Genomic DNA, 27,582 nt, shown 5'->3' with positions numbered 1-27,582 from the left:
ATGCCAGCTTGAGAGAGGTGCAGAAGTCGCCTCCTTCGTCTCTGTAGGTGGGCTGGAGCATCTGTCTTCCCTCTGAGGTCTGAGTCAGTGCTAGTCCCGCCGGTGGCCCATGCTCCACCCCAAATTCCAGCGCAGACAGCTCCCTCATCCGGACCAGACCGGCAGGCTCGCTGTTTGGGTGGGAGAAGGTGGCTACTCTCCCTGACTCCGTGCTGCTCCCTAGCACACAGGTCCCCGGTCTCCACCTGCAGACCATCCATCGTAATTGTCTCCCCCGTTGCCCTGAGCTCCTCAAGGGCACGGCCCAAGTCTTTCATCTCCACTGTTCCCTGTCACCTGGCGCACTGCCAGCCACTGGACTGACTCTAAGTGAACCACAGAAGGGCTTCAGCAGCCAGCGCCCGTCAGCCAAGGGTCAGAAACCTAACGCTCAAAACAGTACTTTCTCCCTCGTTTAGGCTTCTGAACCTAAACTGGGTGCTGACCTGGAACTGTGTCTGAGTCAGTTTGTAGAGCAGCCTATGTCCAGGGAAGGTGTCTGTTCTCTTCCCACTTTCCTTCAGAATAAATGATATTCTCTCTGTGCCTCGGTTTCTCCCACTTGATACCCACGGGCCTCTGAGCAGTCTGTCCTCTCTCCCCCCTTGCCAGGACCTCTGAGGAGGGCGACATGTTTGTAGGATGGTTTCCCTGTGTTTTTTGGGGGGCCATCGGTGGAGTGATATCTGGCCTGGTGTTCTTGGAAGTTACTCTCCTAACCTGAATGAAACCTCCGGGCCGCTGGCTTCGCCTAAGCAAAACCACCTACAAGAGGAACCCTCTGGAGTCGGTGACAGGACTGACCTGTCCAAGCACGCTCTCAAGATAGAGGGCTGTCAGCCCGGGCATGCTCTCGAATCACCGGGATGTATCTTTAAAATATCAGAGTCCTGTCTCCTCCATATCTGATCTAGAAGCAGAATGTTGGATGTTTTTTAACCGCTCTCTCCATGCAGTTACATGTATTGGGGACTGACTACCACTGTGTCAGAGGGTCTTTGCCAGAAGGAGCAGTAACAGCCCTTGAACATCCACTGCTGGCCTCCCTCCCCTCACCCCCCCACCCCGCCGCAGGAAGGTGAAGATCAGAAGGGGTGTTTGCCTCTTCTGGGCACCCCTGTCGCCTTCCTTAACGGGTTCCGAGATACTGCTATTGTCCCAGGAAAAGCCACAGCCCCATCCCCCCACCCCACGGGGAGCCCGGTGCTGCTCAGCCTTGGAGGGCAGATAGGTATCTGTGGAAGGCAGGTCGATTGTGTTTTAGAGGACAATCCAGAGCTGTCTCTGCAATTTGTTCAAATGAAGACTTTTTTTTAACTCTAGCTTGAGGGAGTCTCACCTGGGTCACGCCCGCCCACCAGCTCCCAGGCATCACCTCCCCGCCGTAGCAGGAGAGTCTGCCTCAGCCGCAAGAGGCAAGGCCAGACACCAGTTGAAAATCCCAGACAGCTTCCTCCCCTCCCTCCACATCTTGTCAGATATTTCAAGCTTTGAGTCCTTATTCGTGCTCTGCCTACTTGGCTGGCTGTTCTTGCACTTGAGCGGCTTGTTTGCCTGGACAGGTCCAAGCTGTCTGAGCCATCAGCAGCTGCACCTCCTCCCTCGCGCCTTCTGTCGGAGCCAACCTTGATTCACAGTAGTGCAGATGGCCCGGCCTTCTCCAGCAACGCCCGCCACTCCCAGCCCTCTCGTGCCCTGCTTTCCCAGAGATGAAGGGGCTGGGCCAGGCCTGGCCTGCAGGTCAACCTGGGGCTACCAGGGAGACCACTCAGTTCATGCCCTGGCATATTAACCCAGACAACACACTAAAAAAAAAAAAAAAATTTTTTTTTAAATCTGAACCACATCAGTAAGGATATGTCAAGGTCTAAGTTCAGATTATGCAGGAAACACTTCCTAGCCTGCAGCAGAGCTAATCTGTTTTTGCAAATAGCCCTGGTTCTAGCTTCCTAACTCTGCTTGCTAACTGTTACTGAGAGCTGAGAGAGAATCAGAGACAAGGGCAGGTGTCAGACATCAGCGTTCCCTCCTTCCGTCCCCTTCTCTCCCTTTAAGGCAGACTGGGCAACTTCTCTACTGCGCCTTGCTTTCTCAGACGGGCTCCAGGTGCCAAAAGGTGGTGCCCTGTAACATACCACTGTCATCAGTTCATTTCCTTTTTCCTTGTCCCTCTCCAAGAGAAATGAAGTGGCAGATGACAAATGTGAGCGGAGTCGGGGGTGACCTTGGACATAAGAAAGACATGCACACCAGGGCTTGGGCATCACTCTGCCCTCCTGCCGAGCTGCAGGCGAGGCGCAGGAATGGGGGTTCCATCTAGCAGGCTGGGCCTGGGGGAGACCCACAGCCATGCTTTCTGGCAGCAGCCTGCAGCAGGGTGGGGTGCTGGGGCCACAGGCTCCTCGCCCACCCGTGTGGCTTGGCACCAAGTGCAGAGACACTGGCTCATTCGGGTCATCTGTAAACCTAAGGGACACTAGCACCTACTGGAATGCCATTGCTCCAGCAGTACCAGTGTTCACAGGATTTACCCTGAGGCTCAGCTGCCACTCACATTATTTCCAAGCATTCTCCTCCATTGGAGAAACTGTCCCAGGTGAAAGTGGCTTCAACACAGCCCCCAAAGCCAGCCCTTTCATGAGGGAATATCAGGACTGAGATATATATTATCCATTCTCCCTACAACTTGGGGTACTTTCGTAAGGACTGGGTATTTCTAATCCCTGATAATGCTACAGTATCTTTATTGGCACCCAAGGACCAGTAAAGGAAATTAGTCCTGAATATTCATTGGAAGGGCTGAAGCTGAAACTCCAGTACTTTGGCCACCTGATGCAAAGAACTCACTCTTTGAAAAAGACCCTGGTGTTAGCAAAGATTGAAGGCAGGAGGAGAAGAGTCAACAGAGGATGAGATGGTTGGATGGCATCAGCGACTCGATGGGTGTGAGTTTGAGTAAGCTCTGGGAGTTGGTGATGGACAGGGAAGCCTGGCATGTTGCAGTCCATGGGGTCACAAAGAGTCGGACACAACTGAGCGACTGAACTGAAGGACCAGTAACACAGAGACTGAGGCAGAGGCTGCCTGAAGATGTATCTGCTTCTCTCCCCGCCATCAGGGCCAGTCATTTGGCGAGCACGCTCATGCCCTAGTAAGCATGATACAGTGGATGGGATGGAATTAAGGGGCCTTCGATAGTGAAGGACAGGGACGCCTGGCATGCTGCAGTTCATGGAGTTGCAGAGAGTCGGACACGATTTGACAACTAAATAGCAATTCCACTCCTAAGAGTGGGGGTCTGTTCTCTTCTATCCAATTTGATAAGGAAGGAAGGAAGATCTTTTACCTTTTACCAATATTTGGGAACCTTTTATTTCTCTAAAGCCACAGGGTAAGTATCACCAAACTGCTGGATTTCCTATTCTTCAGGACTGGCCCTGTCCTCCAGGGCTTCTGTCTTAGCATTGGGTGTTGCCTTCTCTTCCTGCTACAATTGCTGCTTGGCCTATTAGCCTCGGGAAACTTATTCTCTTGGATCCTTTCTCTTCAAGTATTGCCACATTTTATCCACCTGCCTGCTTTCGTTTTTGATCCACACATTGTCATCATTTAGATCCGCTGGTCTAAGTGACCCCCAGGCACAATCCAGGCTCTTAAGATGAGTGTCTCTACGGTCTGAAATTGACAGTATTTGTCTTAACCCTTAAAGTAACCTTGTTGTAGCCAAAAACCTTAGCCAGCAAACACCTCGGCAGAGGCACTGCCCTCCACCCCACCCCACCGCCCTGCTGACACAGGAGAACAGCCCTGGAGCCACGGGGCACAGTGTCTAGAGGGCAGCAGAGCTCCAGTGGGTGCTGCCATCCCCTGGCTGCCAAGCCCCTTGTCACGTAACAGGTTCAGAGGCCTGGAGGTTGGAGGGGGGAGGTTCTGTCCTCCAAACTCACCATGGCATCTGCCAATCCAGGCCCAAGAGGGCTGCCTGCACAGCCCACATCATCCAGGTGTCTGCTTGATGTCATGATGTCCCGGGCCTATGGGGGCTGCATAAGTACAGCTGCAAGCTGCCCACTAGATGGTTCCTAATGCCCCAGCACAAGCTCTCAGGCTCCGTGTGGCATTCAGTATAGGTGTAGGCATGAGAGATGACGCCCTTTTCTCTGGGGGCAGGTAAGGAAGAGATTTCCCAGCTGAGTCTTCCTGGGTCTCTGTTCCAAATGAAAAAGAACGGGCAGCATCCCCCCCCCCCCGCCGCCCCCCTACCACCATCCCTCAGTGTCCCCAGCTCTGCACACCTGATTCCACCTCAGTCCATTTCCCAGCCTCAGCTCTACTGGGGAGAAACTCTTTACCCTCAGGGTATTCTGTAAGCTGGAGTGGTAAGTCCCGAACCTCCAGAAGGGAGATGAAATGACCTTGTGGGGCTGATGGGTAACAGCACAGCCAGCATTTGTTTTGGGTGTTGATTTCCACATATTAAGGTTTGAATTGCTACTGAGCTCCCTCGCCCATGTGTGTGACAGTCAGGCTCTGTATCCACCGTGATGCCCAAGCAGGGACGCGATGTGGGGCGAGAGCTATGCTGCTGTGCTCTGGCACCTGAGCACGTTTCCGTCTCCAGCACGGAGCTGCCAGTGGGGAAGTGCTGAAGTGGCACTCTGAAGGATCCACCAGGGAGACCCCTCCATCTCCTGCCAAGCTAAACAAACCCTGCCTTGCCCTGTTCTGAATCACACCTCCCTGCAGATTCATTCCTCCTTCCCTGGCGCAGCTCGGGCACCGCCTTCCGGGAAAGTCCTGGGTGTCCGCAAGAGAGGCGTTGGAGGAGAAAGGAGCTGATGGAGGCAGGGGGAGTGCCGCTCAGTCATCTTTTAAGTAGAAAGGAAAAGGTCAGCGGAGCTGCACGGGGCCACGGCCGCATCAGCGTTGACTCTGCCTCGCTGCGGCAAAGGGGCCGGCTCACCGGGGCGAGTGGTGGGCACTGCCAACCCCACCCAGCTGCTGACAGCCAAGCACAAAGAAATGCGTGCTCTGTACACACAGATGGGTCTGAGTGTCAGCAGGAGCCCGGTTTTAGCCCTTGCCCAGGAAGGGCAGCCCACAACACAGTAATTTAATTAAACTTGCTTCTCTCCATGGCCCACATATTTGAAAAGGTTTGGGGGGAAATGAATCTGGCTGAGGAACATCACCCTGCCGCTCTGGCACTGCCCCAGAGCCGAGCCGCAGCACCATAAAGGGTCTCGCCATCCTGATTACGGCCCAGGGCATCTGTCTGCACTGCAGGCTCTCTGGCCAGGCTGCCTGCTGGAAGCAGTCCGACTCCCATCACAGGGAAGCCACCGGGGGCAAAATAAGGGGACTCCCCGCCCCCGACTCAAGACCTGCTGGCAACAGCCTCAGCAGCACCTAGAGCCATGGTGGCATTAGCTTTCCCCACTGGCCTCAGAGTATAAGAAGGGAGAGGGCAAGACAAGAGGACCCCACCCACCCTCACTGACACTGTGGCCTCAGTCATTACCCCAGTTTCAGTGTTAGCCCACGTGCCTGGTCTTCTGCCCTGAACGTGATCGGTTTTTAAGGACCTGAAATGGATTCAGCTTTTTCATATTACCCTGCTGCCTTCCTCAGGTGCTGTCAGTTTTTGTTCATTATGCCTGAGCTTAATTCACACCCAGACCCGCATGACCTCCCACTGCCTCCCAGCCAGTCTTGCATTAAGTTTATCAACTCCTCAGGCTTCCCTGGTGGCTCAGTAAAGAATCTGCCTGCAATGCAGGAGATCTTCCCCTGGGTTGGAAAGATCCCCTGGGTGAAGGGAATGACTACCCACTCCAGTATTCTTGCCTGGAGAATGCCACGGACAGAGGAGCCTGGCGGGCTGCAGTCCACGGGGTCACAAAGAGTCAGACAGGAGTTGCCTAAGCTTTTGCTTCTCCCTCCTATTCAGAGTGTCTGCCCTTACCTCTTAGCACTAACCTCTAGCCTGTCTCTCAGCCTTTCTTGTCCTAGGTCAGCAGCACCAAGCCTCAGAGAGGTACATTCTCTGGTGATCTTTCTGTCCCCCCTCCCAAGAGTACATCCTCCTGGCTGGTAATCTCTCCTGCGTAATGAGAATAGCAGCACCTCCGAGAGAAAGGGAATTTCTCTGGCACGGTTCAGCTCAACACCAGCAGAACACAGGCTGTTGCTTAGGAGTGGGAATCATTAGAGTCAGGCCATTATTGGAGGGGACCGGTCTCTAGGGGTGCTAGCAGAAATTACCGTTCCTTAATAGATGGAAACTCATTTGCTCAAAGCCCCCGCCCTCCTCTTTATTTCTCTGCATTCCCCACCTCCCTTCTCTTCCCAGCTTTGAAGTTAAGAAGAGAGGTAACTCCACCCGATCCAAGATGGCAAATTTCTGCTAAATTAACTTGGTTAAAAGAGATCCTTGGCTGCAAGCGGCTGTTTTTTAGAATGTTTCTGTTGGGACTTCACTTGAAACCATCAAGAAGGAGACAGATTCTAATTAAATGTATGTGATAGAATTCTAGCCAGGGCCACTCGGTCGTTTCCCTAGAGAGGATTTGTTGAGATGGGGGAAGGGGCGTTCACTGGCTGCAGGCCCCCGAGTCAGCCCAGGCTGTCTGAGGTTTTCCTGTGAGGGTCTCTCCTTGCTTACAGTACCAGGGAAGACGTCTCTGCTTCTCCAGTAGTCAACTTGACCTTGAACGGACCTCTGACATGATTGAGCTTCTGCAGAACTTCCTTCTGCCTGTTCTTTATAGCTCTTCACTTTTATGGAGATGGGTCGGGTGGCCTCTGCCACAAACGCTCCTTCTAGTTTGTTTGCTGGCTGGGCAGCCGTCAGAACTCTCCTGCCCTGGAACACTTGTAGTTGAAGAGAAAGGAAAAGTTGCTGGATTTCTCGGTTCTAGTTGTTTGAGTGAAGTCAGGTGTGGGCACCATCTGGCTTAGAGTATGAAGCCCAGATAAAGTACTGGCGTGAAAGGCCTGGAAGCAAAAAGTAAGGGATGGCACCAGTTTGCAGACTCCAGGGGGCACGGGTCACCTTGTAGCCTCTGTCCGTGGCGCCCCCTGCCATTATAAGTCTCAGTAGCTCTGCCGGTGCTGGGCTGAGAACCCAGAGACCTGGTCCCAGTACCACCAGCTCGCGGGTACTGGCAGTCACATCTCCCTGGGCTTCCTTTTCCTCACAAATAAGAGGGTCCACCGAGATTTTCTGAATTTAACTTGGAAACTCCCTTCACTGTCTCCACCATCCTTAAGTCAGAAGCTGGAAACTGTCAGTCTGTCCTCAGCTGCCCATCCCAGGTCGACCAGCTGTGAGAACGCACAAGTGATGTGGAGGGGCCCTCGGCTGACATTGATCCCACTGGTCAGAGCAGGTGTGGACTCATAACAGGAATGCAGAAGAGGGATTAAAGGACGGGAAAGTTACTCTGCAGCCCAACAAGCTGAAACCAGAGGCACACGGAATAGGCCAAGTCCGGTCCTCTCTTGCGCTTGTTCTCCTCTGTGACTTCAGAACCTTTTTTCCTGGAACACGTGCGTACAACACACCCAGCAGCTGCCACTACTTCCCTCACAAAGGAAACCGAATGAAATGCAGGCATGCTCTCTGAGCTGTCTCAGGCTTGCCATATCCCTCTAAGTCTCCTCTCCCCATTCCCCATTGAAAAATTGTCTTCCCTTCCTCTGGTTCCTTTAGCAGTCTCTTCCTCAGCCCTCCCTCCAACCTTAACTCCAGACTTCCCCAACTCATCCCCTTTAGAGATGAATGGGAAGAATACACTGTCATGTCAGAAGGAAGCCATTGTCAATTGATACAGGCAGACGCTAATAGGATAAAGTATTATCCGACTTCCTTTAAGCCCAGAAATTAAGTCTTCTTGCAGTGGTAATGGATTATCACTGTAGCCACTGCAGCTAGGGGGCTGCGGGAACAGGCCGGCCGTATCTGAGGCCTGGGCTCCATGTCTGGCACTGTGATGGGCCTGCCACAAGGGATGTGCTGTGCATTCCTGCAGACACCATGGCACTATCCAGGGAACTGCCTCCAGCTCATTCAGTTCACCTCCAGGGTGGAACCTGAGTAGGAGGACCTGTCTGAGTGTCCTTAATGAACCTGGGTGAGTGGGTTGGGCCTTGAAGCCTGGGGAACAGTAGCCTGAGGCCAGGAAACCAAACTTCGCACAGGGAACAATTCGTGTGCAAAACCTCATCTCCGTCATACTTGCTGACTCATGGAACGGGTAGAGTGGCTTATCTGCTGACTACATCCCCACCTGCACAGACAGGGAAACCAGGGTTGTGAAATGTAAGAAACTACCGATTAAGGACTTGCCTCGGAAGGGGAAACAGGACTGTGAAAAGGAAGAAAGAGCCATTGGGCTTCTAGAATGGAAGGATCTTGCGGGGCATCCTTGGTCCTGTCATGACAGACAGTTGTACACACACGGGGGGGGGGGGGGAGTGTGACAGGAGAAGGAATGGAGGGTGTGCTTTTTATTAATAGGAGATAGAAGCAGGTGAATGGATATTAAATAAACAAGTAGATCAAGGGCTGTTCCTTTGGTATTTAGTAATTAATCTCAACTTTAGTAATGGCTCTGGTATTGTTTCTCGGCGCACAGAATGGATGAACCTGAAAAGCTAAGTACCACTTTGGTCCGTCCAATCCCCACACCTGGCGTTAGCATGGCCTCTCAGTCTTACAGCTTCCCTACTGCAGGTCCAAAAATCTTTACCGGGCTAAGGTAGAAATGGCAGCACCATGCTTTCAAATGCTACCTTCCTTGGGCAAGAGAGTCTCCTCTCTCAGGGCTATCCCCCACGGGCCCCGGCCTCAGCTCTCTGACTCACTGCCAGGGTCCACGTGCAGCACCGAACTCGCAGTTGTCATGATTTTTATGGGGAAACATGATTTATATAACACCCCTACCACCACCATGGAAATAATACTCTTGTTGTGGATAAACAGTGAGCTGCTATATCCCCACTTCTCCTCTCCATGACTGTCCCTTCTTAGAAAGGAGGGAGCCTGTCAGGATCAGAATTTGATTACAGCCCTGAGGGAGGGGTTGCTCCCAACAGTGGACAGCCTCCAGCATCTCCTGCCCCCCGCCCAGCAGTGGACAGCCTCCAGCATCGGGAACAGGACTGTCGTGGGTAGGTGGTTTGGCCCAAGTACTGACAGCAAAGCTGGCATGTTCCAGAGGATGAAACCTGTGATCATGCTAAAATCTAATTCTAGCCTCTCATTAGGAAATCAAATGCTTGCTTTCTTAGGCTTCTCTTGGAAAGTTGATCTCCCTGCCTTTCTTCTCCTCTGCTCCGTGCCATGAATTTCACACTGCCGGTCCTCCCCGCATCCAGGGTCCAGCCAGCCTCCTGTTTGTGAGGGCAGAGGAATCTCCCTGGCTTTCCTCCCGAACTGCATTGCAGCCCCTTAGCCTCTGTATCTGCCACATAGCTCCATTCCACTCTCACTTGCTCAGATTATGGTGCTTTTTCTCCTGCCTTGTTTTTCTTTCCTCCAAGCACCCCCCAAAACTGCTCTGAAGCCCCAACAGCCCTCTCTGTGCTCCTTTCTCCTTCCTGGTGCCTCCGTGGGCCCACCTCCCTTGGTAAAGCACCCCGATAAACAAGATGATCTGAGAAGACACTAGGCAGCTTAGTACCCTCTTGGCAAAGGCCCAGGGTTTCTGGTAGTATTTCCTACCCCAGCTCTCAGCCTGTGCACCATCACCACCAGCTGTGGCACCTTTCCTCTCTCCTGACTCGCCAGAAGAAAAGGTGACCTGTTCCTGGGCTAAGACAGCGCCTTGGGTCATCTAAAGGGCTCAATTAAAGAAGAGAGCACAAAGAAGAAAAGGAAACCCATCTTTTCCACAGTGCTTGGGCTTGTAGACAGTGCTGTCGTGCTCCCCAGGACTTCTGAGTGACCATCCCCCCTCACCAGACTAGTTCAGTAGGCGTGTTCTCTCTTTGGATGTGGATGAGGTTCAATAATAGAGGTGGTGATGGAGGCTGGTCAGTTGGTCTTCCCCTTATGTAATATCATCAAATTTTAATTCCTACAACCTATGAAGTATTGAAGTAGACACCAATATTATGTCCATTTTAGAGATGAGGAAAATGAGTATTTGTCTGAAGTCACACAGCTAGTAAGTGATAGAGCTGGAATTCAGCCTGGGGAGACTGGCTCCAGAGTCTGTACTTGCAAGCACTATGCTGTATTGCTTTGCAGATATGTATATTTCACTGATCTGCTTCCTGAAGCCTTTATCCCTGCTCCAAGAAGCAATTCACTTCATCTCAATATAAAGCAAAGATGAAAACAACCTTAATCCACTGCCCAAACCATTCTTCCCCCCTCCAGGGGAAAGGGTGCTTTCTGAATGGATGGAAACCAAGAGAGGTGCTTTGAGCCAAAAGTGCCTTGCAGTTTAGCTGAGGCAGGATTTCGAAATGGCGTGAACAGTGCCTGCATTAGCCGATGGCATGGAGCACTGAGTGCCAGCAGAGGAGATAAAATCAGACATATGTTTGGATATAAATGTTCTCTTTTTCTCTTCTTTTTCTTCTCTAATTTTAAGCCCCTCCTGCTTTGTTGCGGTAAAATGTTGGAGCCGTAATTGTGGGCCCTGGCCCCTGAGGTAGTAGCCTGGGCTGAGTGAAGCCCACTTAGCCTTCTGTTAATCTCTACTCAGCTCTACTGAGGTGAGCCAGAGCTCTTCACTGTGAATAGCATGGACTCTGGACCTCTTCCCCATTAATAGGAATTGTCTTGAAGGGACCCTACTATTAATATGCTGCCCGCCCTCCCTCCGACCACCACCCCCACGCCCCACCAGCTTTGATACATATTAACAGCCATGATAAAGCAGATGTCCCTAGGCCTTAGAAACTAGTTTGTCTCCTCTACCCTCACTGCCAATAGGATGCAGCTTTATGACCAAAGAGTCATAAAATGCCCTAGAGCAGATTATGGGAGTAGCAATCAGATCATGGTTTTAGAGCTGGGGCTAGGGCCGATGCAATGGAGAAGAGTTAAGGAGCCCCCCGCCTCCCCCAGACAGTCTCACTGTTCAGCCAGACAAGCAGAAAGCACTCCACTGTGCACAAGTTGCTCTGAGAGGTGCTTTAAGACCTCTGTCAATCCTTTACTCTGCAGAGCTTCCCAGGCCAAGGTTGGGAGAGCACCCAGCCTTGTCTATGTCACCTTTTACCTAGCAGTCATTGCCCTCTGTGGGATTCCTGTGGTTTCTGTCTGCCATTGAACCTAAGAATCGGGCAGCTATTGTGTGTAGTCCTGAGAATCCAACTCCTTAGTGAGCACACGTGGCCCTTGGGCCAGCTCTGGGGCCCCTGTGGTCAGAATTCTGCTCAGTAGAGCTGGTTCAAAGGAGATTGGACAGCTCCAAGAGGGAGGAGAAAAGAGCACAGCAGGATCTATGGGAAGGCCCCATTTTCATGTTGGCCAGGAGGGAAATATGTTCTTGGGAGCCTGAATGAGAAATCACATTGGTTTGGGGAGTCAGGAGACCTGGCTTTCAATCCCACCTCTTCCCCTAATTAGCAGTGTGACCTTGGACTATATCATTCAGTTGCTCTGGGGCTCCGTTTCCTTGATTATAAAATGTGAAGGGATTAGACTACATGATTTTTCACGGCCTTTAAAAAATTCTGTCACAAAAACTCCCTAACTCCATATAATCAGCAGCACTCTTTTCCCTCTAACATGTTGCTATGACTCTTCCCACCGCCCTGCCCCAATCCAGTGAGCTGCCAACCCATGTTCCATTCTCAAGTAACAAACCCTACAGTTTGGCCAGGCCAAGGATGAGTCTCCTGCCCAGCATTAAAGGCGGTACTTTCGGTGCTCAGGGGACCCCTCTCTGAAAAGTTGACCCAAGTGCCTGCTACAGAGGAGGGCATACTCAACACCATGGCTAAGGAGCATTGCCGCTCTAGAGGCTGAACCAGTGCCCAGGTCAGAGAGCAGGCCCAGTGAGCAAAGGAACCCCCTCTAACAGCTCTAAGGACACTCAAGCCCGTGAACCATATCCTGTCTCCACAACGTCCTCTGACGTTCCTCCGGGAAAACACCTCTCCCTTAGATTCCAGAGCCTGAATATGCCCCACCCCCAGGACAGGTGCATTTGTTCTTAGGATTCTTCCCCAGGAATGTCTCAGGCCTGTTTCTTCACCTCTCTCCTCAGATGTCTGTTCAGCCCCCATGCCTTTGTCATTTCACAGCAACTGCATAGTTCCCTGACTGCCCAGAGAGCTGTCGGAAGAGCAGGGGTGGGAGGAAATGGGCTCCACACCCTCTGCTTCTGAGGCCGCTCCTTCCTTCACAATCACCTCTGAATGTGTACCCGGGAAGCTGTTCTAATAAACAGCCTGAGTTGTGGCTATGGCACTAGGAGAGGGGGTGATTTCTTGCATTTTTCAGCTGGTCCTCGCCAAGTCCCACCCTTTTTTCTGCTGCAGTTTTCTCTCTTTTATTGGGGGTAGGGTAGCAGAGGACAGGCGGAGGGAACGCATCTTTGTAGCCTAGAAACATGAATAGCAGTTTCTTAAAGTGTGAGCCCATGCATACATGCTGCCACAAACACGGATACCCAGAAATTTTGTATAAGCAAAATACACAGAGAGGAGGATTAAGAATTGGCCCTTTCTTAGCCAACTGCTGCAAAGTGCTGCCGCCTCTCTCCCTGTTCAGCGCCAGGGAGATCACACCCACTCAGTCCCGATTCCCTGCATTAGTATAAATACTGGCGCTTGAAGAGACGCAGGGTCCCAGTTCAGGCAGCCTGCCTGAATGACACTCCTCAGCTAAGCATCAGGAGACCGACACCCACCACCACCACCACCGAGAGACACATTTGTTTATTTAGTATCCAGAGAATGGGAGCAGTCCTGCCAGAGGGATCTTTTAATCCCAACAATATTATTGCAGTCCTCTTCAGTCCCAGTCCCCCAGGGGCCCCCAGTAAAGCTGGTGCTGTCTGACCAGCAGCTTCTGCTGAGGTGGCATTTAACTCCTGGCCGGGTCCCAGGAGCTGAGGTTGACCCATTTCCCCCGCTTTTCCAGGGCACAGGAAATTCAGCTCTACCCCCAACAGAGCCAGGGACTAACACACTTAGCTTGTGAAAGGTGCACTAGAATCGGGGTACTTTTATTTAAGCTAAGGAAAAGTGGTTGACAGCGTCAATGTGTTCCCATACTTATAAAGAAATTGAACATGGTCCTCCCCTCCCCTTTATTCCTTTAAATAGAAATGATTCGGTCAATGCTCATAAGAAGCTATAGGTTCAGGGTCTTACTCAATTTAACCCTTTAGGGACATTGAATTAAAAATTGAACAATATTTATTAAAATACAAAAATACACTTTTCTCACATTACAATCAATGTTCTTTTGTTGTTGTTTCCCCACCCCCCACCCCACCCCCCTTTCAAATCTGAACGCTTTATTTCCTTTTAAAGCTAAAATAATAAGTAAAGTTACATCATTAAATGGATCAGCATAACAGAGATCTCTGCCTTCCCCACCCGTGCCCACCCTTTCTCTTCCCCTCCTTCTGAGGCAGGCCTGGGAGAGGGAAGCCTTTTGCCCCACTGTGCTACATTCAACAGGACTCCACGGCCAACTCACTGTGCGTGCATGTGCATCACTTTGTTCGAACTGTGGATTTCAGATCTTTTTTCCTGAAGCATCCTTGATGAGGAAAGGCTTCATCACTTTAAATGAGCCTGTGGCCCGTCTCCCCCTTTTCTTCCCTCCCCATCTTCTCCCCCCCTACCCATCACCACAACCCATTGACATCAGCCGTAATAATCCCTAATGAATCAGCATTTAGAATAGTCACCAAATCACAAGCATGAGAAAAGCTTCCACTCCCCCAAGCTTCCCACTCCCGGCCTCTCCTCCCTTTCTCCACCTTAAAACAAACAAACCCTTTATAAAAGAAAATCATCAAATGCCATCATTGTCGACAATCATTTGTCAGATACTGGGAACAACAGGTGGACGTGGCACTATGCTGATGTATGGCCTCCCGTGAATACCTTTTCTCTGTTGCTCTCTGCTCCCATCCCCCTCTGGGACCCCAGGCCCCTTCAGGAGCCACCTCCTTCATCTGGAAAGCCCTGAATAGACACATGCCTTGCACAGAGTGGGTTAAGCCCAACTGCAGGAATCTGACAATGTGAAAGCATTTGACTGCGAGCTACACCAGCTCCCTTCCTTCTCTGCTTCTTCCCTCCACACTCCCGTCAGGCGGGGCACGCGGTGTCCCAGTGCACAAACCAAGAAGACCTGTGCACAGGGGTGCACACCCTCAGTCCCTTGAGGGTTTCATTTGAATTTCAGTGATTTTCCTGTTTAAAACACCGTGTTACAGATCTGTCTTCCCCTTGGCCTCAGAAGAAAAATTTATTGCCTCTCAACATTCTAAGCACAGTACAAATTCCTAGTGCTTTTTTTTTTTTTTTTGGAATTTTTTTTTGTTTAAATAAGATAAATCTGCAAAGACAGCTCTCAGCCTAAGAAAGATGTCTATAGAAATGGGTAGTCCTGGGTCCTATGAAGCATCTTCTAAAAAAAAAAAATGACAAATTCCGTCTACCCCCACCCCACCCCTCAGCAGCCCGCACCCTAACTCTTTAGGGATGTTTGTTGGTGTTTTAAGTTGGTTTTATCTTAGCAGTTTTAACCGTATACCAGAAATCCCTTCTGGCCACATAGCAAGTTGACTTGTGACTTCTACCCCACAACATTCCCAAGATAACCCTCCCCTACCCCCTTTAAATAGAACTTACAAGTTAGAAAATAGTTTTGTTTTGAGTTTTCTTTTTTAAATTTTAATATAATCTGTTTCTTTTACCAGCCCATAGATTTAATATATAAGCATATACAAGAAAAAGTCTCTCCCCACTCTGTACAAAAGTTGCTGTCTTTGTGTGTGTGTGCATTCTATTGCATTTGTATAAGTTTTTTTTGGGGGGGGGGAGTCATATCTGAGTTTCCTGTACCTTGTCCTTGGTATGGGTCTGAATGATATAAGGTTCAGAGATAGTGGTGACCGCGGGGTGGAGAGAGTTCCCCAGGCTGTTTTCTGTCCAGTGGGCCCCGTGTGCTGGTTTGTAGGTGTTGTAGTTAATATGGTCATGAATTGTGGGCAGCACGACTGCCCCCTCACCTGATACACCGGCCGGAGCTGCTGTTGCTGCTGCAGGTGCCGCCGCTGGGATGTCGTCGTCCACCTGGATAATCTCAACTGTCCGGGCGGCTGTGACTGTACTCCTCTGCTGGTGCCGCTTGCGAAGTTTATAGAAGACAATCAACATGGCAGCAGCGAGCAGGGTCACTGCCACAAAGCAGCCGATGATGATCTTGGTGGTCTTCATGACTTCATCCAGGCTGGTCTGCATCTTGTCGTTGGTGTCCGTCGCGGTCACTGCCACCTGCTTGGGCACACGGGTGGTCTGGATGAGCACCGTGGTAGAGGTGGTATAGGCCGGCTGGTAACCAGTGGACGTCGTAGGAACAGGCTTGTACTTGCGCGTTGTGTCCTCGGGTGAGATCTCCGTGGTCTCCACCGTGACCGTGGTGAAGAAGCTGTAGTTGGAGGTGTTGAGCTCGGCCGTGCTCACGTTGAGGTAGGCCGAGGCATTGGAGTTGCCTGCCACGTTGGTCACCATGCACGTGTATACCCCTGTGTCTGAGAGCAGCACGTGGGAAAAGTTCAAGGTGCCGTCGTTGAGGACGGAGATCCGTGGGTGGCGGGAGGCGTGGCTGAGCACTGTCCCATTGGGCAGCAACCACTTCACAGAGGACATGGGGGGAGTCCGACACTTAAGTTCCGCCATCCGACCTTCCGAGATATTGAGGTCCCGAGGGGCATCCATGATGAAGGGGGCGGAGCACTGGAAGGAGGCCTGGTCCACCTCCACCAGGTAGCGGCCTCGCATGTGCAAGGGAGCGTGGCAGCGGCCGCAGCAGGTGGAATTGGTGGGTATGTACTCCCGAAGCCACCAGGCTAGCCAGAGAATGTCACAATCACAGTTCCAAGGGTTGTGGTGTAGGTGCAACTCCACCAGATACCTCAGGGGGGTGAAGAGGTCATGGGGCAAAGAAGAGAGGTTATTATGGGCCAGGTTGAGTTCCACCAGTGAGGCCAGCCCATCAAAAGCATTGCGCTCAATCAGGCTGACCTGTGAGTTCATGACCCATAGCTTCTTGAGGGAGCCGAGGCCATGGAAGGAGCCAGGCCTGATCTCCGGGAAGTGGTTCCCCGACATCTCCAGCTCCTCCAGCCCCACGAGCGGGGTGAGGTTGGGCATGTCCTTGATGTTGCACATGCCCAAGTTCAGGTACTTGAGGTTGAACAGTCCCTCAAAGGCCCCCTCAGAGATGTACTCCAGCTTCTTGAGCTCCCCCAGGTCCAGGCGCATGAGGGAGGGCACCCGGTTGAAGGCATAAGAGGGGATGCTCTCTATGGGGTTGTTGCGCAGCCAGAGCTCCCGCAGCTTGGACAGGTATTCGAAGGCCCCGCTGGGGATGACCGTCAGCCAGTTGTCAAACAGCTCCAGGGTGTTGAGGCTGGCCAGGCCATTGAAGGCCCCCACCTCTATCTGCCGGATGGAGTTCCTGCCCAGCTGCAAGACCTCCAGGTGGTGGAGGTGGCGGAAGGTGTCGGCCTGAATCATCTGGATATTGTTCTCCATGAGGTTGAGGTACCGGGTGTTGGAAGGAATCCCCTGAGGGACCTCGGAGAGGCCCCGGCGGGTGCACACCACCTTGCTGAACTGATTACTGCACGAGCAGACGGATGGGCAGTTCTGGGGCCCGGCGGAGGCAGCAGCAGCGATGGCTGCACACAGAATCCACACTTGCGCCGTGAGGTAGACGACGGGGAGCAGGACGGCATTCCAGGTGTGATGCACAGTTACCTGCCACAAGAGCTTCATGGTGTGGCACGTTCATAATTCACCATCGCCTGGGATTTTGGCTCGGAAAGGAGAACCAGCCCTACCCCGGCTTAAGTGAGCTAGGAGCTCCTCTTTCCATCTGGAGAAGGAGGTGGGGAGGGGGCGATTAGAGAGTCGGAGCAGATCGGCCGGGAAGAAAAAAAAAATCATGCCAAAACTAAAGAGTGGCCCCTCGTCTACCAGCGCCCCCAGCCCCAGGCCAGCCCTCGGAAAGCTGGGACTTGCTCTCCCCCCGAGGCGACCATCCCCACCCCATCATTCGCTGTCACCTACCTCGGAAGGAAGGAAGGGAAGAACTGGCGTGGTGTCCTTAAGCGTTCTCCGCCGGAGCTGGCCACCTCGTTCCCATTCTCACTTCTTAGTTTTAATTAACAAAAGGGGGGAAGTCGAGGGGGCGGGGAGGTCAGAGGGGAGGGGAGGGGAGGGGAGGGGTGGGGGGAGACAAAATGGCTTCTAGTAAATCCGGAGCCGGCAAGCGGAGCCGCGGAGTTGAGGCGCGCCGGGAGAGCCGAGGCCCGGCGGGCTATGCAGGTGCATGCCCCCCCCTCCGCCCGAGGCGGGGCGCCGCCAGCGCTTCCCGGCTTTGTCCTTGGACCCTGGCCCCGGCTCGCACCAGCCGAGGGGGATGCCGCTTCATCGCCAGAGTGTGCCTCCGGTGCCCCCCGCCCGCTCCGGGGTTGCTACCAGGCGGGGAGTGAGGGGGCGCCCCGCAGCCTCCCAGGCCGCGCTCGCAGCCGCCGCCGCGCTGCCCCCTCTCCTGGTGTCGGCCGCTCCCGGCCCGAGGCAGCTGATGCAGTCGTTCGCTCGCGGTGCTGCGAGAGTTAAGAGGAGGTGTCCGCCGCTCCTTCGCCCCCTCCCTCTTCGACACACACCCCCTTCTCTCCTCGCTTCTTCTCTTAAGGGTTAAAAAGCCCCAAACTGGGCTGAGTTTCCCAGTCCGCCGGTTGCTGGTGCAAAGAGCAGTAATCCGTCCAGCCCCCCGAGGGGCAGCGGCGTAGAGGCAGCGCCGGGACCTGGTCCGCCGGCCGGAGGAGCGCGGCGGCGGCGGCAGCCGGGTCGCCCCGAACCGCAGGCCCTTTCGGGGAGTCCGGGGGCGCGGAATCGCCCGCCGCAGCCGGGCCCCCAGCGCACCGCCGGCTCTGGCTTTGTGCGGAGAGAGCGAGTTCGGGGCTCCAGCCCCCGGCGCCTTCAGCGGCTGCGCTGCCCGCGGACTGCTGCTGCTGCTGCTGCAGCGGCCCCGGCGCTGGCGGCGGCGTGAGCAGCGGGGGTCGCGGCTGCGGGGAACGCTCCGGAGCCCAGGAACATGGTCCCCGCTCGCTAGCGGCGGCGGCGGCGGCAGCAGCAGCGGGGCCCCTGCGCGCGGCGCCCACCGTCTCCTCCTCGCGCCGGGCTCGCGGTGTTGCAGGCAGCAGCCACGCAGACTGCTCTCTCATCCTTTTGTCCTTCAGTCAGAACGTGAATGTACTGCTGACGCATACTGTTCTGGGGAGAAGATTAGCGTGATGCAGTGCTCTTATGTATTAACACCGCTCCCCCTCCGCTGCCTGCCCTCGAGGGGTTAACGCCGGCGCCTTCCAGCGCCGCGCCGGCCCGCGCCGCGCAGCCCCGAGCTCCGCGCCTCCGTCCGACTTCCTCCCTCCTTCCTTCCTTCCTTCCTTCCTTCCTTCCTCCCTTCCTCCCTTCCTCCCTCCCTCCCTGCCTTCCTCCTTCCTTCCTTTCTCCCCCACCGCCCCCCCGCCCCCCGCCCCGGCGTTTCCTCCCCGCCCCCTCTAGACGCGGGGAGCGGGCCGGGCGAGGGAGCCGGAGTGAGCGTCAAGTGAGGGGCCGCGCGCAAGTCGCAGGCGTTCGCAGCTATTTTGGTCCGATCGGAGGGAGCCGCCGGGTGGCCTCTGATAGGCTGGAGCGGCGCGGGGCTGCTGCGGAGGGACCGCGCGGGGGCCCCCGCCCCCACCCTGGGGCTCTGGGCGCGGTGGGCTCAGGGCCCTGGGAGCCGGAGGCGCGGCGGCCCACGGCGGGGCTACTGCTGTTGGCGTGCCTCCTGCCCCGACCGCGTCATCCTCACCCCCGTCGCCTGCTGACGGGGCGACCGGCCGGCCGCTCGGCCCGGGCTGCACGCTCAGAGTTCCGAGCTGCACTGGGGAGGTTGAGGGGGGGGACGCGGGGGCGGCCAGGGCGCTGCTGCACAGATGCCGATTCGTCCTGTTCCGTGGCCGCTCCCCCCGCCTCCCCCGCCTACCTCGCACATTTCCTCACCTCGGCTTTAACTGCGGCTTTAAATGATCGTTTTCTTAATGAGGGTTGCGGGGGAGGCAAACAGTGGAAGGAAAGACCAAGTGCGGGGAGCTAGTGGAATGACAACCTGGGACACCACAACCACCAACGGGAAGGATCGAGGTGAACTCCCAGCCACCACGGCACAACCCGTTGTTCATTCATGCAGCGGAACCCTGGCTTCTCACTCTTTGCAGCCCCGCGCCCTTTCCCCTCCCCGTGCCCAGAGTTTGGACTGAGTGGGTCTTAAACCCTCTGCCCCAGGAGCTTAACCAGCTCTTCTTTGTTGCCTGGACTGCCTGGGAAGAACTGCGTAGCAACCTGCCTCTACTTCTGGTGAGAGGAGACTCCGGGGCATTGGATGGACCAGTGTAGGAGAGGGAGCAGAACTTGGTCGGCCTTTTCCCACTGGAGAAAACGACTGGCCCTTTCTCTGCCTAGTGGGGGTGGGGCCATCTGTGGCTCAGCCCTGGAAAGCCAGCTGGTAGAATATGGCATTGGTTTAGTGATGCTTACCCCTAGGCTCCTTTCCTTGTGCCCCGCCCCCCTCTGCCTTAGCAAGCTTGCTTTGCTACCACCTCCATGTGAGCTATTGCTTAAGAAGAGGAGGTCCTGGATCTCTCAGCTCTCTGGGTTGTGCCACACCCTTATCTCAGCATTCTCTGCTGCCCAGTAACCTGAAACATCCTTAAATATGCCAGGGAATTTTTGAAGTCGTTGAATGGAGTGAAAGCAGTTCCATTGTTGGCAAGTTGGGTTCCCCATTGTTTACCAACATTTTATTATGCATTTGCAGTCAAATAATAATGACGTTGATAGTTAATATGTGACCTAAAATCACATGGTAAGTGGGGAGCCAGTCCTTGAACCCTGGCAGAGCTCAGATGTCTAGAACTTGGGTAGTAGAAGTGATTCTCCAGAGTTTTCTCCCAGTCAATAAGAACTCAGGTTTCATTCATTTCCTTCAAGAGTCATTTACTGGGATGTTTGTCTGCTGGCTAGATGGATGGATCTGTTCTTGTTTAATCTTCCTTTACCTGGTGACACAGTTACCATAGTTGTCTCCATTTTGTGGGTGGATGTACTGAGCTCAGGCAGGCAAATAACATACTCAAGGTCAAACACTCAGAAAGCAACAGAGCCAGCATCTCAATCCAGTCTTCAGATCCTGAGCTTAGTGTTTTCATCACTGTTAGAAAAATGTTCAGTATGTTCACTCTGCGTAGAGTTCATGGTAGAGGCAAGGTGGGGGAACAGTGCATGAAAAACTTCAGTGAGGGACTTCCTTGGCAGTCCAGTGGTTAAGACTCCAAGCTGCCAGTGCACGGGGTCCTGGTTCCATCCCTGGCCTGGGAACTAATCCCATATACTGTGCAGCACACCCAGAAGATAAAAGGAAAACAAAACTTCAGTGAAGGGTGTATGAGATGTGTGTAGGAGGAAGGGAGAGAGAGGAGGGGCTGATAAAATAGATCCTTTATTTAACTCGTTTCAGTCGTAAGAATTATTGTTAGGTTGGTGAAAAAATAATTGTGCTTTCTGACTTGAATTTTACATCATTACAACTAGGCTCAAATACATACTTATTAATCAAAATCAGAATCATTACAATCATTTTTGCCAACAAGAAATAAGTTTGTTTATACCTGTAGAGTAAAAATCCATGATTTGGGATACGATGAACTCTTGGAAAGCATTTTCTGCCTCCTGCTGGTTATGGAAGCATCTTCCCTGCAAAAAGTTGTCAGGATGCCTAAAGAAGTGGTTGTTGATTGGCAAGAGGTCAGGTGAATATGGTGGATAAGGCAAAACTTCATAGTCCAGTTCATTCAACTTTTGAAGCGTTGGTTGTGCTATATGAGGTTGGGTATTGTCATGGAGAACTGAACCCTTTCTATTGACCAATACCCATTGCAGGCATTGTAGTTTTCGGTGCATCTCATCCGTTTGCTGAGCATATTTTTCAGATGTGCAATGGTTTCACCAGGATTCAGAAAGCTGTAGTGGATCAGACTGGCAGCAGACCACCAAACAGTAACCATGACTTTTCTCTGATGCAAGTTTGGCTTTGGGAGGTGCTTTGGAGCACTTCTCAGTTCAACCACTGAGCTGATCATCACCAGTTGTCGCATAAAATCCACTTTTCGTCATACATCACAATCTGAGAAATGGTTTGTGTTGTTGCATACAATAAGAGAAGATGCCACTTCAAACCCATGATTGTTTTGATCTGTGGTCAGCTGGTGAGGCAGCCATTTACAGAGCTTTTCCATCTTTCCAATTCGCTTCAAATGCATTTGAACCATTCTGTATTCTACCGACTATAGAATAGTCAAATGTTGAGTACTTCGGCAACTTCTTATGTAGTTGTAAGAGGATCAGCCTCAATGATCCTCTCAGTTGGTCATCCTTTTCCGATGGCTGGCCACTGCACTCATCTTCAAGGCTCTTATTGCCCTTGCAAAACATCTTGAACCACCACTGCACTGTACATTCACTAGCAGTTCCTGGGCCAGTTGCATTGTTGATGTTGTGAGTTGTCTCCGCTGCTTTATGACCCATTTTGAACTCGAACAAGAAAATGGCTTGAATTTGCTTTTTGTCTAACATCATTTCCCTAGTCTAAAATAAATATAAAATAAACAGCAAGTAGTAAGTCACTTGCAAAAAAAGAAAAAGCGAGAAATGCACATTAAAATGATGTATAACATACATTTATTTAAGAATATATTCCAATAACAGCAAAATTCAATAATGCAAAACCGCAGCTACTTTTGCACCAGCCTAATGATCAAAGAAAGAAATGGAGATTAGTTCCATCTGGGTTGTTAGTGGCCCTGTTTGCTTTCTTAACTAAGCCCCATTTGCGCATCATCAGCTTCAAGCAGGGCGTGCATGTGTGAATGGTAAGTCGCTGCAGTCGTGTCTGACTCTCTGCAACACTATGGACTGTAGCCTGCCAGGCTCCTCTGTCTATAGGATTCTCCAGGCAAGAAAACTGGAGTCGGTTACCATGCCCTCTTCCAGGGGATCTTCCCGATCCAGAGAGCAAACCTGCATCTCCTGCGTTGGTGGCAGGATCTTTACCCCTAGTGCCACCTGAGAAGCCCTCAAGCCGGGCATTCCCATCTTACTCAGAGCTGTGAATCTCGCCTGTGAGGGATCCATGGAGGAGAATCGGAAATCTACTATTGAGAAGTTCCTCTCTTTGCCACAGCTGGCTCTGAGCTGATAGAGTTCCAGAGGAGACCCTAGCCCTGGGTCTGGATGGTCCACTGGAATACGGCTGCCCCTCCCCCTCGAGGAAAGAAGAGGCTGCCTGGCTAATCTGGGCAAATTCAGGCCCCATGTGTTCGGCGCCAGACCCAGCAAATGTTGTGGAGGTGGATGGAAGGGTAGGATCAAACCAATCCTTAGTAATGAGGCAGTCTCCTGGTAAATATTTGTGAGTGATATTGATGAGTCTGCCCAAGCTTCATGCAGCCCACGGAGTTCTAGATAGGCCAGCGAGGCTAAGGGAGCACCTTGGAAACTGTCCACTGGACCAGGGAGGCTGTGGGGCCATGGCAGCACACACAGCCCCTTTGAACAGAAAGTGACACTGGAACCTCCGATCCTGTCACTCAAGCACCATCTAGCATCTGCCTGTTGCTCCTCACAGTCCCTGATTCTGAGTGCTTTCTTGATTTGGAGCGGTGCCATCAGCGAATAAGAAGAGGAAGACTTACACTTGGAGACGAGAGAAGGAAGAACTCCTGTGCTGAGAGTGTTTTCACTGGTGGTTTCCCACAGAGAGACTGCTGTGATAGAGCTGGAGAAGCCAGTCAGTGATCGGGCCAGGCTGTGTCAGCAGCTGGGAACCTGCACGGAGAGCAGGACACCTGAGTTCTAGTCCCCCTTTCTGCCACTGATTAGACATGTGACAAATCTTAACACAGGTCTAAACCTTAGTTTCTTCATTTCTAGAATTAAAGGAATGGACTAGAAAATTCCTTCCAGCTCTCATAGTCCATGATTCCCAGCCTTCCCCAGATACGAAGCTTTGTGAAGAAGGTTGATCCTTTGGGATTGTAGCCAAGTCTTGGATATGCGCCACGAAGTTGAGAAGCAGATGATTCTTTCCGTTGAATCTAAGAGATCCACAGTGCCAAAGCAGAGATCCAAAGCAGAGCAGACTGTATTTTCCCAGCTACTAAAAAGACTCATAGGTCACTGAGTGTTAAAGCTAAAAAGGATCTTGGAGATCATCTGGACTTAACCTCTCATTTAACAGATGTTATTAATGGAGTTCAGAGAGGCATAGTGACTTAGCTAGAGCCACACAACTAATTAATATCAGAGTCTGTGTCAATTCTGAGCTCAGCCCTTCAGCCAAGATGGCAGTGTGTGGCTAATTGGCATTTAAACCTGGGGCTTGAGGACACTTCCAGATGTCTGTCTTCTGTGCTTTTGTATGCAGGTGCTTCATTATACTTTGCTGGTTGAGGCTAACCATGGTCTTCCACAGCCATTCTGAGTGACTTTGGACCCCTAATAAGAAGTGAAGGAAACGGTCATCCAGCGGACTGGCTCTTAGGGGACCCAGGATACTTGCACACATGCTCAGTTGCTCAGGCGTGGCTGACTGCCACCCCATGGCCTGCAGCCTGCTAGGCTCCTCTGTCCATAGAATTTCCCCAGCAAGAACACTGGAGTGGGTTGTCATTTGCTTCTCCAGGGCTTCTTCACCACTAAGCCCCCTGGGAAGCCCCCCAGGATAATTGAGCTCCTGTAAAGCCCACAGTAGACCACTCCCCAGCCTGACCTGCATCCCTGAGGCATTATCCTCGGTTGCCACTAGATGTCCATGCCTCGCAGGGCTTGCCAGGAGTGAGCAGGGTACTATCTTGCCTCCAGGAGGCGTTTGGGCCCCTTAAGGTAGGTCCATCCGTGACAGGAAGATCACATGTGTACTCCCTGCAACTCTGGCTCCTGTTTGCAATACTGTCGGGCTGCCAAACCCTACTCAAGCATCTTGTCTATTTTTATACATTTTATGCTGCCATTTTAACTAAGAAAAGAAAAAGCCCCACAGAAGGAAAAGGGATTTGGAAAACAGGAGGAAAGAAAAATATGGAAGTTGACCTTCACAAAGGGAAAGACACCAGTTGACTGGTGAATTAGTGACAAGATGTAAGAAATGGTCTGTAAGGAAACAGTCACCTTCTACCTAAGGCAACAAACGTGTGTATGTGTGTGTGTTTGCATCTTTCTCTCACTTCCACCCACCTGCACAGATATCCCTCAAGAATCAGTGGGTCATGAAGTTTCTGTTTAATGGATAAAGTCACCATTACAAAAAAGCAAGATTGTTTTTCTTGCCTGTGACCCTGTAGTGAGCCCATGGCCATGCCATTACTACCCATAAAAATGGAATGGGTTTTATTCCTTGAGCCTGATGCTTCAAGGTGACACAACTGTTTTAGTATTACCCACTCTTCCCAGTGCCCTCAAAATCCACTGTCCCTTTCCGCCAAGAACTGGAAAGAAGAATGTCAGAAGAAAATGGACAAGAAAGCTTCTTCTGGCAGGTCCCATCCAGAGCAATTTGCAGAAAGCCTTAGAGAAGACAAGATGCTTCATAAGAATGGCAAAGAGCTAGAGCATGGCAAGGCCTCTTCCTCTTCTTTGAGGCTAGTTTGCTAGGACTTCCCGTTTCTTTTTGGGCTGCCAGGTCTGAGGGAGGGAGAAACCTCCCAATGCCCTCATGACTGCCTCTATGGAATACACAGTTTGTGCCCATTCTGAGCGCCATCGTCAGTGTGGCCAGACAGCCTGGAGAGGACCAGCCAAAACCCTTGGAAATGTACTCTTCAGGTGCACTAGCCTGTTATGCGCCCTGTGGTTTATCCTTCCCTTTAATTGCCTTCATGTGGCAGTGACAACAGTGATGTTGACGGCAGTATTGCCTGGAGCATTGGTTGGTTTCCATGTTGATCATCACAACAGCTCTGCAATGGAGGTACCCTTAGATGCCCCATTTTGCAGATGAATTTAGGAAGCTTTCTCAGAATCACAGAACTAGTAAGTAACTTTATTGCTAGTAAGTGACTTTAAAGCTGACATAACAGATTACCACATATTTGGTGGTTTAGAAAATCAGAAATTTATTCTCTCACAGTTCTGGAGGCTAAAAGTGCAAAATCTGAAAGGGCCAGCCTCCCTCCAACGGGCCTAGAGGGGAATCTGTGCTTGGCACTTTGTCTGTTCCAGCCCCAGTGACCGTCCTGTTCCTTGATTTGTGGCTGTATCACCGCCATCCCCTTGGTCATGTTGACTTCTCCTCCCCTGTCTGCCTCCTCTGACATATAGGGACACTTGCCATTGAATTTAGGGCCCACCTGGACAAGCAAGGATGGTGTCAAACTTAATCACATCTGCAAAGACCCTTCACTTAATTTCATCTGCAAAGACCCTTCTTTCATATCGGGTAGCATTTACAGGTTTGAGGTTTGGGGCATGGGCATTATCTGTCAGGGGTCCATTCAGCTGACTGCAGTGACAAGAGTCTGGTTTCAATCTCAAATCTATTCAGCATTCAAATTTTAAACCACTGTGATAATGTGATGTGTGCCACTTAGGAAGAGAAGGGGGAGGGTATATCTTAATCACCAGCATGTGTCCTCTGTGTTCTTGTGCTTGTGAGGGGGAAAGGAGAGCAGCCAAGTATGGGTGATGTGGCCACTGGGTCTTCCCCTTGGAAAGTGAGCAGGTTCCCTGAGTCAGTGCAACAGGAATCATCACTTGGACCAAGAGAAGGGGACAGGTAGACCAGAGAAGCTCACAAAATCTGCCTCGATTCCTCTTTGTGATACTTTTCTCACTCTTTATATGGCCTATTGGTTTTTATCCCAAAGATCTTAGAACATCTAAGCATTTACCAGTAGTATTAGAAGTACTGCTTGGCGCTGCTACAAAATGGCAAAGCTAAGTCACAGAAATGTTGAGTTTCACACTCACTGGAGATTTAAGAAAAGCCTAAAGATCAGAGCCTAGCAGATGTAAATGCAGATGTGGGAGTGAGAGTTATGAGTAAATGGCTTTTCAAGTATCTCCAGCACAAATTAGATCCTTAACCAGGAGTCCATGCCTGCAGTTATACACAAATACACAGTGGTTTTATACATTTATTCAGTTTATTCATGTTTTGGTTGGTGAAAGCCCAAACACTTCATTTCCCCCAGCTGAGTCCTAGAAAATATGTTAAATGAAAGAGGGAGAGAGAGACAGAGTGAATGAATAAATCCGATGGACGGAGAAGCCTGGTAGGCTACAGTCCATGGGGTCACAAAGAGTCAGACACAACTGAGTGACTTCACTTTCACTTTCATGCATGCATACATACTACTGGGTATTATATTGTGTGGAGATTATAAAAGTATTCTGGAATAAGAGAAACCTGGGTTCAAATCATGGTTCTATTTGTCTACTTTGTATATGCTGTGTATGTGAGTCACTTCTTCAGATTCTGCATGTGTCTATTGGGATTGACGACTGTGCTTATTTTGTGGTATTATCTAACCAGCAGCAAGTAAGGAAAATCCATCAGTCTTAAGCTAATAGTAATACTAGTAGTAGCAGTAGTATTAAAAATACGGAAACTAGTATAGAAGGGAAATATTTTTAACCAAAGTCAGTTCTGAGAGAATCCTTTTTTTTTCTTTCATTTTTTCCTCTCTGCTTTTGATATTACCCCTAATTTAGGCCTTTCAGTTCTTCATTTAAGATATCAGGTGTTTTTCACTGTTTTTAACAGTTAGTTTTGCGATAATTTTAGACTTAGAGACAGGTTAAACATACTCAGATTATAGGTTGTGGTCTTCATCCAGCCTCCTCTTATGTTAACATCTTATATCACAGAATATTTACTCAAAACTAGAAGTTAAAGTATTCAAGACATAGATTTTTCCCTCTTTCCCTCGAAGTCTGTTCTCTGCAGCCACCTCAACAATCTTTGTGACGCTGTATCAGGTTATGTTGCTGATTTGCCTGGAATGCTCCAGTGTTCTTCCCCCTCATAACTCAAATAACCACCAAGGGACTTCCCTGGCAGTCCAGTGGTGAAGACTCCTCACTCCCCATGCAGGGGCCTTGGACTCAATCCTGGTCAGGGAACTGCATGCCACGTGGGCCAGGAGAAAAAAAAGACGCACTTGTGACACAAACATGCACAAACGGTGCCCTGTGGACCGCAGGCCCTCAGCCATGTGCCCTGGCTGTTCC

General features: G+C 51.4%; 2 protein-coding genes across 2 annotated transcripts in view; one reads left to right on the top strand and one right to left on the bottom strand.

The window, feature by feature from the left end:
- The window catches only part of SND1 (staphylococcal nuclease and tudor domain containing 1), a 420,683-nt gene that overhangs the window by 340,485 nt on the left and 52,616 nt on the right, over positions 1 to 27,582 (top strand). The window lies entirely within an intron of this gene.
- LRRC4 (leucine rich repeat containing 4) lies at positions 13,408 to 17,442 on the bottom strand. Its single transcript, XM_005679431.2, has 2 exons — positions 17,323 to 17,442; positions 13,408 to 17,128 (listed from the first exon to the last, which is right to left on the bottom strand). Exon 2 carries the CDS (start codon positions 17,026 to 17,028, stop codon positions 15,070 to 15,072), a length of 1,959 nt encoding a protein of 652 aa, XP_005679488.1. The 5' UTR covers positions 17,029 to 17,128; positions 17,323 to 17,442; the 3' UTR covers positions 13,408 to 15,069.

The sequence above is a fragment of the Capra hircus genome, chromosome 4, assembly GCF_001704415.2.
Source record: "Capra hircus breed San Clemente chromosome 4, ASM170441v1, whole genome shotgun sequence".
Classification (NCBI taxonomy): Eukaryota; Metazoa; Chordata; class Mammalia; order Artiodactyla; family Bovidae; genus Capra; species Capra hircus.
The sequence above is the reverse complement of the archived record's forward strand: the minus strand, read 5'-3'. Positions and strand labels throughout refer to the sequence as shown.

What these genes read in the sequence shown, in the direction of transcription:
- LRRC4 (XM_005679431.2), bottom strand. Translation starts at nt 17,028, where the DNA reads ATGAAGCTCTTGTGGCAGGTAACTGTGCATCACACCTGGAATGCCGTC.